This window comes from Sodiomyces alcalophilus, assembly GCF_042370955.1.
Source record: "Sodiomyces alcalophilus JCM 7366 unplaced genomic scaffold ACRALscaffold_8, whole genome shotgun sequence".
Classification (NCBI taxonomy): Eukaryota; Fungi; Ascomycota; class Sordariomycetes; order Glomerellales; family Plectosphaerellaceae; genus Sodiomyces; species Sodiomyces alcalophilus.
In genome coordinates this window covers 1,593,013-1,604,662 of record NW_027263539.1, presented here as the reverse complement: position 1 = coordinate 1,604,662, position 11,650 = coordinate 1,593,013, and the positions used below count along the sequence as shown (strand labels likewise).

Sequence of the window (11,650 nt, the reverse complement as noted above, 5' to 3'; positions counted from 1 at the left end):
GAGTTGAATGTAGTTTGTTAGTATACCTCGAGGAAGCGTTCTAGGAAAATACCAAAGTCGTATAAGAAACAACCTGATTTGGACATTGGTAAAGACCGTCGAGGTTGGGAGGGTGGTGATTTTAGCTATATGGACCGAAAAGAGTGGGGCGCTGTTGGCACGTACTCGGTACTTCATAATGACGCGAACGTATCGCGAAACCACACGCGTGTCAATACGAAAGCAACGGCCCTCTCTCATACCTCCAAACTCTCCTTGCCCTCACTTTATCGCAACTCGACCACGGTTACTAACTCGATTGCCAACCCGACAATATTACCTTATGCCTCGGATGACGCCGTTCCTCTTTTGATTTCCGAGACCATCGCACAATATTCATCGCCATGGTACGAACGAGGCGATCGCGTCGCGCCCCGTCCCGCGAGCCAGCTGCTGTGACCGATTCCGAGCAGGGACAGCTTCCGACGAGTGACAACAACGATGGCATCCAAGACGGCCAGAACCTCATTCAGACCCGACAGCGGGGTCGCCGAACGAGAGCCGGAGCAAATGTGACCGCTGCCCACGCTGACGCGAGTCACAAAACGTCACTCGAGAGAACCAGGGGAGCTCGCGATGTAGCCATGCGGAGGTTGGCGGCGGAAGACGGACCGACTTCCTCTTCCACCAACGCGGCGCGCGATTCGGACGAGAGCATGGACGTGTCAGTCGAGATTGGGAGAAAAGAACATGCGACGCCCGCGCAGCAGCAGCGCAGGGACACGACAGGGCTGGATCTCGACGACAGCCTGTTCGGTTCCCTCGAGGACAGTCTCATGGATGACGAACCGGACGCGCCTCCGAGCGGCCAAAGGTCCACGGACACGTCGACAATGAACACTAGCATCTTCAAGCGTCGAGGTCGCGCACCGAGCATCAGCCTCCAGGGCAACGAGGCGCCCATCCGGCCGAGCAGTCGTGGTGGCATGACCACGCCCGCCATCAGCTCTTCCTTCAACATTGGCGTGTTCAAGCGGAGAGCGAGGGAGCCGAGCATCCTGGGCACTGCACGGAAGGAGCGTGCTGAGAAAGCCATCGAGATACCATCCGCGTCTAGTTCCGACGGCCAAGACGAAGAAGAAGAAGAGTTCGCGCCGGAGGCCGAATCGACGCCCCTCAACCGCCGGAAGACCTTGCAGCGATCCACCCCGACTGGTCGTCTACAAGAGCCAGGATCGCCGTCTCCTAACCAGGAATCGCGGAAGAGGAAGAGCATAGAGGGCCACCATGATATGGGCAGTCCCCCCGACAAGATTTCACGAATGAGCGAACCGGATGTAAACGATGCTCGCGACGACGACGACTCAGAGGCCGATGCAGCCAACAGTGATCACGATGCGGATCTATCTTCTCTGCCGTCCCTACCCTCGCCAGAACTCCCACCCTTGCCAATGCACCGCCCGTCCACGCCTATTGATCAGGAAGCCATCATGGCACCTCCCGAGAGCAGCGGATCCGAAGAGGAGGAAAACGGCGGCGCGTGGCCTGATATCCGCGAATTAGCTAAGAGGAGACGTCATCACCCGCCTGCCACGCCCCTCCACGACGACCATGTCTCCGACATGTCCTCTCCACCGTCGCTGACCCACTCTCCCAACCTCCGCGTCACGAGAAGCCAGCTACACGAGAAGAAGAGACCGAGACGCCAAAGCTCCCCCCCTGTAACGACGGCCGCCCTCACCGACCTGCTGCCCCGGCGGCGCCACGAGAAGAACCGCGACGACGGGGACTCCGGCTCCGATTCCGAACTCGACGCCTCCGGCCTCGGCGACGACGACGACGAGCTCACGTACCTCGAAGCCAGGGCCGCGCGACGGCGTGGTAGGGCGGCGCCTCTCAACCGGGGCGCGCCGCCGAAGGCAAAGCCGCACAGCAGCACCGGCACATCATCCAAGCCGGGCCGTCCGCGCCGGACGTACAGGCAGCGGTTCTCGGACAAGGAGAACGAAGACGGCGGGGAGGAAGAGAGCAGCATCACGCCGGCGCCGGACGATACGTTCGACTCGGCTAGCGCCTGCGATCCCAGCAGTTCCGACCAGCTCAAGGACGCCATTGAAAAGTTCAAGGAAGTCGACAAGTGGGAGCTTGCGTTTGAGGAGATAACGCAGAGCTCGTCATCGGGCCGGTGATGATGCTGTGGTGACGAGGGGTCCATGGTGATAAAAGGAGTGCTGGTATGGAGAGACGGCGTTGACGGTGCTTTGTTTTTGCAATTCTAGGGATGCAGCACATCGCGGTAATGAAGGGTTCCGTTTGGAGTCGGTTGGTAGGAATGCGCGTTTGGCTTTAGCTGATCAGGTCTTGGTTCTTTTTTTCTCTCTTTTCTCGCAAAGAACGACTCCCTCCAGTTTGGTAGACCATCTTTTAGTCGCCCCTCCAACGAAGTTCTAACCGTTACTACCGGGTCGAGGCAGAAGTAGGCATGATTACAATACACGGCTTCGTGTCCCCGAATTATTCCATCCTTTCTTCTAGCCTCCCAGGACCCGACCCTGAACGCCTTGCGAATTGATGCCCTGAAAACAAGCATGGAAGAATAGACACTCTGGCTCAAGTTGCCAGGGGGCGCAAGCTCCTAGCCTAGTCTAACCTCTTCTATCCTCTGTTCCACAGTCGGTAGCATTGGTGCGAGGACGTTGGGATCTCGCAGCGCAATGGTGATGTCGTCAGGTAACCGGCCCGACATGAAAAGAGCCTGTGCGTGAGTACTTATTAGCCTTGCCTTTTGTGACTTTCTTGATTCCCCCCTCCTCAAGTCGATACTCCTGTCGATACTCCTTCGCCTCTTAAGATTTGACTCACCCTCTTTACGTTCTGGAAATTATCTTCTTTGGCCGTATACTCCCGTAGCACAATATCTTCGGTAAAGTCGACGTAGACACGGGTGTCGCGAACGCGCACGAGAACATTATCAAGACGCATGAATAGCCGACAGAGAAGCAGCATCCTGTGCTCGTGGACCCGGACCTTGACGCTGAACAGGGAGATGCCGTTGTCATCTAGCTCGGACTCGTACAGCATTACCTCGTCGAAGAAGAGGATCGGATCACGCCGTTTCAGAAGCTCTAGGGGGATTTGTTCCTTGGACGGCTTGAATGCCAACTTTCCTCCCATTTTCGATTCTCTCTTTTCTTCTTCCTTTTCGTCTTCTCCTTCCTTCGCGTCTTGTTTATCCCCCTCTTCCCCGGCTTCGTCGCCAGCGCGCCGCGGCACGTCCAGCGTACCGCAATAATCGGTGGAGTAGCTCCAATCGTACGGCTTGACCACTTCGCGGATATCGGCGGTCGTATTCTCGCGACTACTTGACCAGTCCCGCGCGTAGGCAACCTGGAGCATGTTGCGGTCCGTCTTGTCGACACGATCGAGGGCGTCGAATGCGTCGAATCGTAGGCACCATCCTGTCGGCTCGTGCGTGAGGGAGACGAGGTTGTCGCCAAAGATCATCTCTGGGACCGGGATACCCAGGCGTTCGGTCATTTGGTCAATGGGCCCAGCTTTGGAGATGGGGAGTTTGCGGGTCGATATGACGAAGTTTCCCTGCCTGTGCCTCGTTGTCGCCGCGGCCACGGCGTCCGGGAGGGAAGGGGCCGGAAAAGGTTCGTTTGGGGAGCGTATCGGGTTCATGGTTTCTCTAGTAGTGTTCTATCAGCTGGCCCGGTGGAATGAACGAGCGACGCTGGAGATGCCCAAATGTGTGAGTTGAGTGAGGCCCACAGGAAAGATTTGGCCGCGACTGAACGGGTTGCTTTAATTCTCCGAGCTGGGGGGAATCTAGACCAAGTGACGAAGCTGGAATTCGAGACGAGGATAATGGTGCAAGTGCAGTAGGACAAGAGAAATAGCATGGAGTGGGGTAATTACATGTAACGCGAGCAGCACTATCACCGGCCGAACGAGGGGTAGTATCCCCACCGAGCATTCACCGAAGCCACTGTACCATTTCCCATGTCATTTCCAAACTGGGGAAACACTCACCTCAACTCTCCGAGGTACCTACGAAGTACATACCGTTTGACGCCCGGATGGGCATTACATTAGTACTACATTAGGTACTTGAACATCAGGTCCCAACGAGCGGGCTTAGAGAAGGGGGACGTTGTTTGTCATGCTTGACTGTTGTGTTCTTAATGCAACTGAGAGGTATCGCGAGGAAAACGTATAATAACGCGGCTACGATCACCATATTTCCAATTGTGATTGGCTTCATGTCATCACGAAGAACCTAATACCATTTTCGTTTTTGAAGAAACGTCCTATTTCTTCTGTAATCCAGGTACTGGGCTGTCCGAGTGCGGCTGAGGCTGATTACATACTCACCTGTGCCCTGTGTACCCGGTTGCCTCGACAACGACAACGCCCTCCCAAACATTCTTAGGAGGAGAGGAAGCCTCAAATCTCCAACTCAGACCGATCATTGTAGTCCAGTATTCCTACATTCGACAACCCTGCCCACACAAAATCACATTGTCCACCCCGAACTAATTCTGCCGAAGAGGTGATTTCCCCAAGGCATATTGAAATCGGCCATCGACGTCTCTCTATCCGCATTAGCCTTCAACGCACTCTATAGTCATGACGACTCGAACCCTGGAGGCACGCTTCGAGCGTATGTCGGTCAACGACGAAAACCATCCCGGGGATGGCGGTAAACTGTACTCCAAAACCACACAGGTATGGGTTGCAGTTCTGTACTTGCTTTCTTATGCTCTCGCCCGTCTCGCTGTCTTGCTTACACGGAGGATGGGCTATAGGCTGTCGGCTCGTCCAAGACGGCACAAGCGGCGCCAAGTTCAAGCAGGCCAAACCTCGTCAAGGTCGCCTTGCAATCACAAAGCACAAACGCCAGCAACGTCGCAGCGGTAACACTCCCCTCTCAAGCCGTGCAACGGAAACAGGCATCACCAACCCGGAAACCCCTCCCCTCCTCCCGTCCCTCGGCCGACGACGACCCAGAGACAGACACCCGCAAGGCGGTAACCGCCGCCACGACCGTCTCCGTCGTGACCGAGCCCACGATTCCCCGGCAGTTCCACCTCGGCATGTTCGAGATTGGCCGACCCCTCGGCAAGGGCAAGTTCGGCCGCGTATACCTGGCGCGCGAGCGGACGAGCGGCTTCATCTGCGCGCTCAAGGTGCTGCACAAGCACGAGCTCCAGCAGGGCGGCGGCGTGGAGAAGCAGGTGCGCCGCGAGATTGAGATCCAGAGCAACCTGCGGCACCCCAACATCCTCCAGCTGTACGGGCACTTCCACGATAGCAAGCGGGTGTTCCTGATCCTGGAGTTTGCGGGCAAGGGCGAGCTGTACAAGCACCTCCGGCGCGAGGACCGCTTCCCCGAGTGGAAGGCGGCGCAGTACATCGCCCAGATGGCCTCGGCCCTCCGCTACCTGCACCGCAAGCACGTCATCCACCGCGACATCAAGCCCGAAAACATCCTCGTCGGCATCCACGGCGAGATCAAGCTCTCCGACTTTGGCTGGAGCGTCCATGCCCCCAACAACCGCCGCAAGACCATGTGCGGCACCCTGGACTACCTGCCCCCCGAGATGGTCAAGCCGGGCGGCTCCGATAACTACTACAATGAAAAGGTCGACCTGTGGAGCCTGGGCGTCCTGACGTACGAGTTCCTCGTCGGCGAGGCCCCCTTTGAGGACACGCCCGTCATGACGCAGAGGAGGATCGGACGGGCGGATATGAGTGTCCCGTCGTTTGTCAGCCCAGAGGCGAAAGATTTGATCAAGAAGGTTGGTGCTTCCTCACTTTGCTGCACGCAGCCCTCTTCCGTCCTTGGACCACCGCTAACCTCCTTCGAAGCTCCTGGTGCTGGATCCCGAAAAGAGAATCCCCCTGGAACAGATCCAGACGCACCCCTGGATACTAAAGCACTGCGTCAAGGGCGAGCGAGCCACGGAGCGGCAAAAATACTCCGCGTAGAAAAGATGCTAACGACCTCACGAGTTGATGATGTATCATCCGAACAAAATCGGCATAGCCAGTACTAGGCCCCCTTAGGCCGCTTAGATGGGGAGGCCAACCTGTAGGACTAGTTGGCGTTGACAGCGTTTTCGGGAGTTGTTTCGTCTGTTTTTCTTTTACCTTTTCCCCTCTTCTTCTCACTTTAGTGTTCCTTCAGCCGAATGGGTAGGGGATACGGGATGGGACGACAGGTTCCCGGTTTATGTGCATGTTTCTGGAGTTGGGTTCCTTACAGCCAGTCTGCCTTGCATGAGCATTCGAGGATGTCAAAGATCATATATGCCATCCTCCCATTGACTCTTTTTCCAATCGTACATATCTATCATAATCCAATATATACAACGACGACGATGCGCCGCGGCGTGATTGTTTAGATGGGGTATTATCGATCTATCGTACAGAGGTCTCTCCCTCATCACCTGTAGACCTCGTCAAAGGGTCTCGTATCGGAGAAGCACGAGTCCCACACCTGGTTGACGACTTTTGTCGCTTGTACGTCGTCCTTACACCTCGGTCGGTTGAGGACGGACTGAATGGCCCTGCTCCGGACGCAATCTTGGAACCCCTGAGAAAGCTTCCAGTTCCCCCTGGTGAACGCTTGTCTTGTCCACCTGCACTCTCCGCTCAGCATCGATGCTCGGATCTGTTTTTGATGTGACAGTCAAGGTTAGTGCTCCGTTTTGCCCGTGGGAGTTAGTTCTCCGAAACAACCTGGGTTCATCGTACCTCGGTGCAGGCGGCATGCTTTAGATCGAGGTCGCCCATCCAGTCGACCTGCCAGCGCAAATGGTCCCAGGCATGCACCATCTCGTGGGCGAGAGTATCTTCGAGATGCTTCCGGTTCCGCATCTCGTTGGCGCAAATCATGATGCCGTGTGCGGGGCTGAAGCCGCCACCCTGTCGGTGGACCTTGCCATCTTCGGTCAGACGGGCGGGACACCGGCGGCAGATGACATTGGTCTCGTCGAGGCGGCCGTTGAGGTCCTGGACCTTCTCGCGCATGAAGCGAACAACAGGCGAATAGGCGAAAAGCCAGTCCCGGTCGGCCTCGCAGCGGCGGCAGTCACGTTCCTCGTGGACACGGTAGCGGTGTTCGCGGTAGTGAAAGGCGCCTTCGGGGGTCATCTTGCCCGTGAGGATCTTGAAGTAGTTCATCCACCATTTTGTCTGGGGATCGAAGCCCGTCCGCGCCGGGTCATTTCGTAGTTCGCGTGGTTCTTTCGATGGAGGCGTCGTCGTGGAAGTCGATCCAGATTCGTTGGTAGGAAGGTCGGGCTGCTTGGGAGTAGCCGCCGACGACTCGGTGGGAGCCATGGCTCTTCCCTACGCTTCCCCGTATGGGAAAGTGAATGCGAGAAAAAGGGGGATGACGCTAGTATACCCTCCCCAACGGGAAACGGTGGGAATCGATCGTTTGTGTGATTCGGTAAGGTAGACAGACTATACGGTATTCGGTGATGCTCGGTGATGCTCGGCGTCAAAAGTTGCTTTGTTCAGAATAGCCGTTCAGTGGAACACGCCAGTTTTCGAATCCTTCCGTACACACGGCACGGCATGCAGGCCCGTTCCCGCCGATTTGTCCCGCCGATTTTCGATCTTCCCTCCGGCCCAGGTTAATAGTTCGATGCCCAGCAATCACAACAGGGTGGGTAAAAAGACCATTCTGCGCCAGTCGTTGTCAACTGGTTCAAGAAAGGGAAAATGAAAAAGGAGAGGCCTCAAAACTGAATGGAAACGGCCCGCAATTCTTCTCCGCTTTTAACACGTGATTTGAGTTCCCGGTACACTACCCTAGGGTACCTACGAAGCATGTACTCCGTTACCACCTCGTGCAGGTTCGTTCCCCAGCTCCCAGTGGGTGGCGTCCTGCCGCTGCCCTGCTGGGCGCTGCCTTAGTGGCTTAGTGTCCGATCCTCCGTGGGTCACCATTGGCCTGATGCCTGCAAGGTCGTCAACCGGAAGCCCAGTTTTGATCCACTCCTTTCCACTCCCAAGCAAACCTACCGTTTCACCCAGAGAATGTAGGTCGAATGCATCCAGATTTGCGTGAAAATAATGGACCTCGCGCAATACTCGGCAAGAAACCTCGTCGCAAAATCAAGGATTCGACCATCTCCAAGATCCATAACCCTGCATAATCTTACGCCAACCCATCGCTATTCGACCTAGGCTGCGGGATATACGACTGTAACTTGCCTATTCAGACCGAGCTATGGAGGAAGAGGTTGCCACAGACTGTAAGAATCGCTACGCCCTTCCGCGTCAAGCGATGCGATGCCATGCCCGACCTTGTACTGCGCAGCAATGTAGTTTTTGTTTTCCTTGATTACCTTGCTTCCTCGGTTCCTTGCTTCCTTCTTCTGCGCTCTCTTTCACTTTGTATACTACTTGTTCTTCCTAAGCAACTTCTGTGACGATTTGCTCCGGCATCAAGCTTCGCCATACCAGAACACCAGATGCGCAAGACTTCCTAGGAGGGCACCTTTGCTGACAAGATATACACCTTTTACTCTCAACAGCCATGAGGAGTCCGAGACCCTTGACCGTGGTCATCAAGCTGGGTGAGTCAAGCTCTCCGTGGTAGCTTGGAGTCCTTCCAAGGAGCTCTCCAGGAAGCTCTCCGGGAAGCTCCCTCACGAACCCGCTCTGTACTGACCCACGTTTTCCTACAGGGACTAGCTCCATCGTTGACGAAGAAACACATCAGCCTCTCCTATCGGTCCTGACCTTGATCGTGGAGACAGCCGTCAAGCTGAAGAATGATGGACACAGGGTCATCATAGTTTCTTCCGGCGCCATTGGCGTTGGTCTTCTCCGTATGGAGATGGAAAAAAGACCAAAATACCTGGCCGGACTTCAAGTATGTTTATCTAGCTCTGCCATGACAGTGTGCTTTACAAGTTGGCCAACCTAACAACCTTTGACAGGCTCTTGCCGCCATAGGCCAATGCAGGCTCATTAGCCTTTGGGACAGTTTGTTCAGTCACTTCAGGCAACCCGTGGCACAGATCTTGCTTACAAGGAACGACATTGCGGACGTAAGAATGAACTCTCACTCTCACCCCAGTTGAATGGCCGGGCCGTGTATCGCTAATACAGGTTTGCCACAGCGGTCGAGGTATCTGAACGCCCAAAATACGTTCAACGAGTTGCTTGATCTCGGCGTCATCCCCATTGTCAACGAGAATGACACCCTCGCCGTATCCGAGATCAAATTCGGCGACAATGATACCCTCTCTGCCATTACTGCCGGCATGGTTCATGCCGATATACTCTTCCTAATGACCGATGTCGATTGCCTTTACGACAAAAATCCGCGAACACATCCTGACGCCAAGGCCATCGAAATAGTGGACGATATCTCACAGCTCGAAGCAGATGGTAAGCGTTCCCGCCCTTCCCTTTTTCCCTGTCCTTTTCTTTTTCCCTTCGCATGGCAACAGAATGACGTACTGACATACCCGTGTCTCTCTAGTCTCAACTGCCGGCTCCGCTCTTGGCACCGGAGGCATGTTGACCAAGATCGTGGCAGCCCGTCTGGCTACATCGGTCGGCGTCACCACCATCATCACCCGCTCGTCTAACCCGGGCAATATCGTCAAGATTGCCCGCTACGAGCACGCCCAGCGTAACCTTGCGCTGCTCAACTCGATCGCATCTTCTGACGACAGCAGCGCCGAGGACTCTCTGATCCGCTCCACGGCGTCCCTGCGCCTGGACCGCCTCGAGAAGCCGCCATTGCACACCTGCTTCCTTCCTTCTGCGGAGCCGATGCGCGACAGGCACTTCTGGCTCCTTCACACCCTCCGGCCTAACGGTACCGTCTTCATCGACGGCGGTGCCTACAATGCCCTTCTTAAGAAGGCGGGCTTGCTCCCGGCCGGCGTCGTCGACATTGAGGGCAACTTTTCGCAGCAAGAAGCCGTTCGCATTGCCGTCGTCGATAGGCTACCGATTGCCGCACCCAATGGCCGACTCTGGACAGGTACGCCTCTAGAGGTGGGCCGGGCCATCGTCAACTACGCCGCACACGAGGTGGCACGCATCAAGGGGCACCAGAGCTCTGAGATCCGGGGCCTGCTCGGCTACGCAGACAGCGAGTACGTCGTCGAGAGGCAGCACATCAAGCTGTTCCCCAGGGACAGCCAGCCGCCCACCCCCACTGCCGAGTTGGTGAGAGAGCAGACCGATGGTCTCCTTTCTGGCATCACAGGGTATGAGTTGAAGTCTGCAGTTCAGTAGCGAGCGATGGATACACCACATTTTTTTGTCATTTAGACCTTGGTTGGGAGGCTTTTGTCATTTAGTATTAGATTTTGGCTATCTTCGGAGCCCTCTCTTTTTTTGTCACTCCTTTGTTTAGGACAGGATTGGATCGCATAACACGTGGAGATACATCTACCGACATCTGGCTAGGCTGGTTCACCTTAGTACATACGTCGTTCATTTCATTTCTTTCGCACAAGCTGCTATTTACCCAGAGGACAGAGATAATACCAGCACTAGGGAAACTATTGGAACTAGAAACCCATGAAATATCACGGCCTCGAATCGCCAAAGTGACAAGAAAAAACATTTGGCCCAAGACTGTGTCTCTGGATGGTTTTTAAACTCCTCCAACGCCGGCCATGCAAGCTTTCTCCCATGAGCAGCACCTGTGTCCAACCATCCCACCTATTCTCGTAGCACTATATCGACCTTCAACCTGATGTGAACAGGTTGTCTTCATCCCGGACATACTCGCCGCAATCCGCCTGCCTGAAACACACGATTCCCGTAGGAGCCAACCGCTTCGCCTCCGCCGTACTGCGAGCAGTTACGCCGAACCCAATGGGAACGTCCTGCATGTTGTACACCACCACACCCTGATGCTCGGGGCAGTCATCCGACCACCTCCCAACATGCGCCTTCACGGCGTGTCCGCCGTAGAGGAAGGGCATTTCACCATTGGGTTTGAGCCACAGCTTGTAGCGCGCATGGCTCGCCAAGATATCGAGGGCCGTAATGTGGAGTCTGAATTTTCCCGTCTTGGTGATCTTGCCTAGAAATGAAGGAGAACGGAGGTTCGAATGTTAGCCAAGAGAAAAAAAAAATGAAACAAGAAGGAACGGGGACTTCTCACCAAGACAGGTGCCAATGGAGAGGAGCTTATCTCTGGCTATGGACGTGGCGAGGTTCGCAATCGACAAGAGCACATAGTACACGCGATCCTTTTGCACTCTCAAAACGAACCGGTCGCCGTTGGGGAGAGGCGCAATGAGGTTCTTCAGCGAGCCACCGGTATAATTGGCAATCTTTTCGAAGACGGTACGCGTCTCATCCTCGGTAAGAGGGCGCATCTTTTCTCCAATGGTCGAAGCGTCAGAAGGGTTCGGTGAGGTCTGGAGGTTGGAGATGTGAGCTCCAAAGTGGGATGTCGCAGTTCCTGGCTTCTGCGGCGCGGCAGAATCGAAAAATTTCGAGCGGTGAGAGACAGAAGCTCGGTGAGGATCAAACAGGGGACCTTATCGATAAGCACCCTTCCATCATCGTCTGCTTAGGTAATGTCGGGACACGGCGGTTCTACCCACCGATCTGCCGAGATTCAGGAGAGACGATTTTCGGCGGTCACCAAAAAAAATTCCTACCTACACCT

General features: G+C 55.4%; 7 protein-coding genes across 7 annotated transcripts; 3 read left to right on the top strand and 4 right to left on the bottom strand.

The window, feature by feature from the left end:
* Nucleotides 1–383: 383 nt before the first annotated feature.
* On the top strand, nucleotides 384–2,168 carry ACRALDRAFT_2029958 (uncharacterized protein; the record flags this gene model as incomplete). Its single annotated transcript, XM_071020631.1, has 1 exon — nucleotides 384–2,168. One exon carries the CDS (start codon nucleotides 384–386, stop codon nucleotides 2,166–2,168), a length of 1,785 nt encoding a protein of 594 aa, XP_070871849.1.
* A 446-nt stretch (nucleotides 2,169–2,614) lies between these two features.
* ACRALDRAFT_2029957 (uncharacterized protein) lies at nucleotides 2,615–3,663 on the bottom strand (the record flags this gene model as incomplete). The annotated part of the gene is made up of 2 exons (XM_071020630.1): nucleotides 2,615–2,734; nucleotides 2,842–3,663. 2 exons carry the CDS (start codon nucleotides 3,661–3,663, stop codon nucleotides 2,615–2,617), a joined length of 942 nt encoding a protein of 313 aa, XP_070871848.1.
* Nucleotides 3,664–4,099: 436 nt separating this feature from the next.
* On the bottom strand, nucleotides 4,100–4,567 carry ACRALDRAFT_213167 (uncharacterized protein; the record flags this gene model as incomplete). Its single annotated transcript, XM_071024022.1, has 6 exons — nucleotides 4,100–4,152; nucleotides 4,220–4,240; nucleotides 4,317–4,334; nucleotides 4,357–4,440; nucleotides 4,474–4,484; nucleotides 4,512–4,567. 6 exons carry the CDS (start codon nucleotides 4,565–4,567, stop codon nucleotides 4,100–4,102), a joined length of 243 nt encoding a protein of 80 aa, XP_070871847.1.
* A 44-nt stretch (nucleotides 4,568–4,611) lies between these two features.
* On the top strand, nucleotides 4,612–5,973 carry ACRALDRAFT_2044548 (uncharacterized protein; the record flags this gene model as incomplete). Its single annotated transcript, XM_071021446.1, has 3 exons — nucleotides 4,612–4,710; nucleotides 4,791–5,783; nucleotides 5,854–5,973. 3 exons carry the CDS (start codon nucleotides 4,612–4,614, stop codon nucleotides 5,971–5,973), a joined length of 1,212 nt encoding a protein of 403 aa, XP_070871846.1.
* A 457-nt stretch (nucleotides 5,974–6,430) lies between these two features.
* Nucleotides 6,431–7,329, bottom strand: ACRALDRAFT_1036962 (uncharacterized protein; the record flags this gene model as incomplete). The annotated part of the gene is made up of 2 exons (XM_071015046.1): nucleotides 6,431–6,658; nucleotides 6,742–7,329. 2 exons carry the CDS (start codon nucleotides 7,327–7,329, stop codon nucleotides 6,431–6,433), a joined length of 816 nt encoding a protein of 271 aa, XP_070871845.1.
* Nucleotides 7,330–8,536: 1,207 nt separating this feature from the next.
* ACRALDRAFT_2029954 (uncharacterized protein) lies at nucleotides 8,537–10,257 on the top strand (the record flags this gene model as incomplete). The annotated part of the gene is made up of 5 exons (XM_071020629.1): nucleotides 8,537–8,576; nucleotides 8,688–8,875; nucleotides 8,943–9,053; nucleotides 9,126–9,396; nucleotides 9,491–10,257. 5 exons carry the CDS (start codon nucleotides 8,537–8,539, stop codon nucleotides 10,255–10,257), a joined length of 1,377 nt encoding a protein of 458 aa, XP_070871844.1.
* A 458-nt stretch (nucleotides 10,258–10,715) lies between these two features.
* On the bottom strand, nucleotides 10,716–11,354 carry ACRALDRAFT_1036818 (uncharacterized protein; the record flags this gene model as incomplete). The annotated part of the gene is made up of 2 exons (XM_071015039.1): nucleotides 10,716–11,056; nucleotides 11,138–11,354. 2 exons carry the CDS (start codon nucleotides 11,352–11,354, stop codon nucleotides 10,716–10,718), a joined length of 558 nt encoding a protein of 185 aa, XP_070871843.1.
* Between the last annotated feature and the right edge of the window lie 296 nt (nucleotides 11,355–11,650).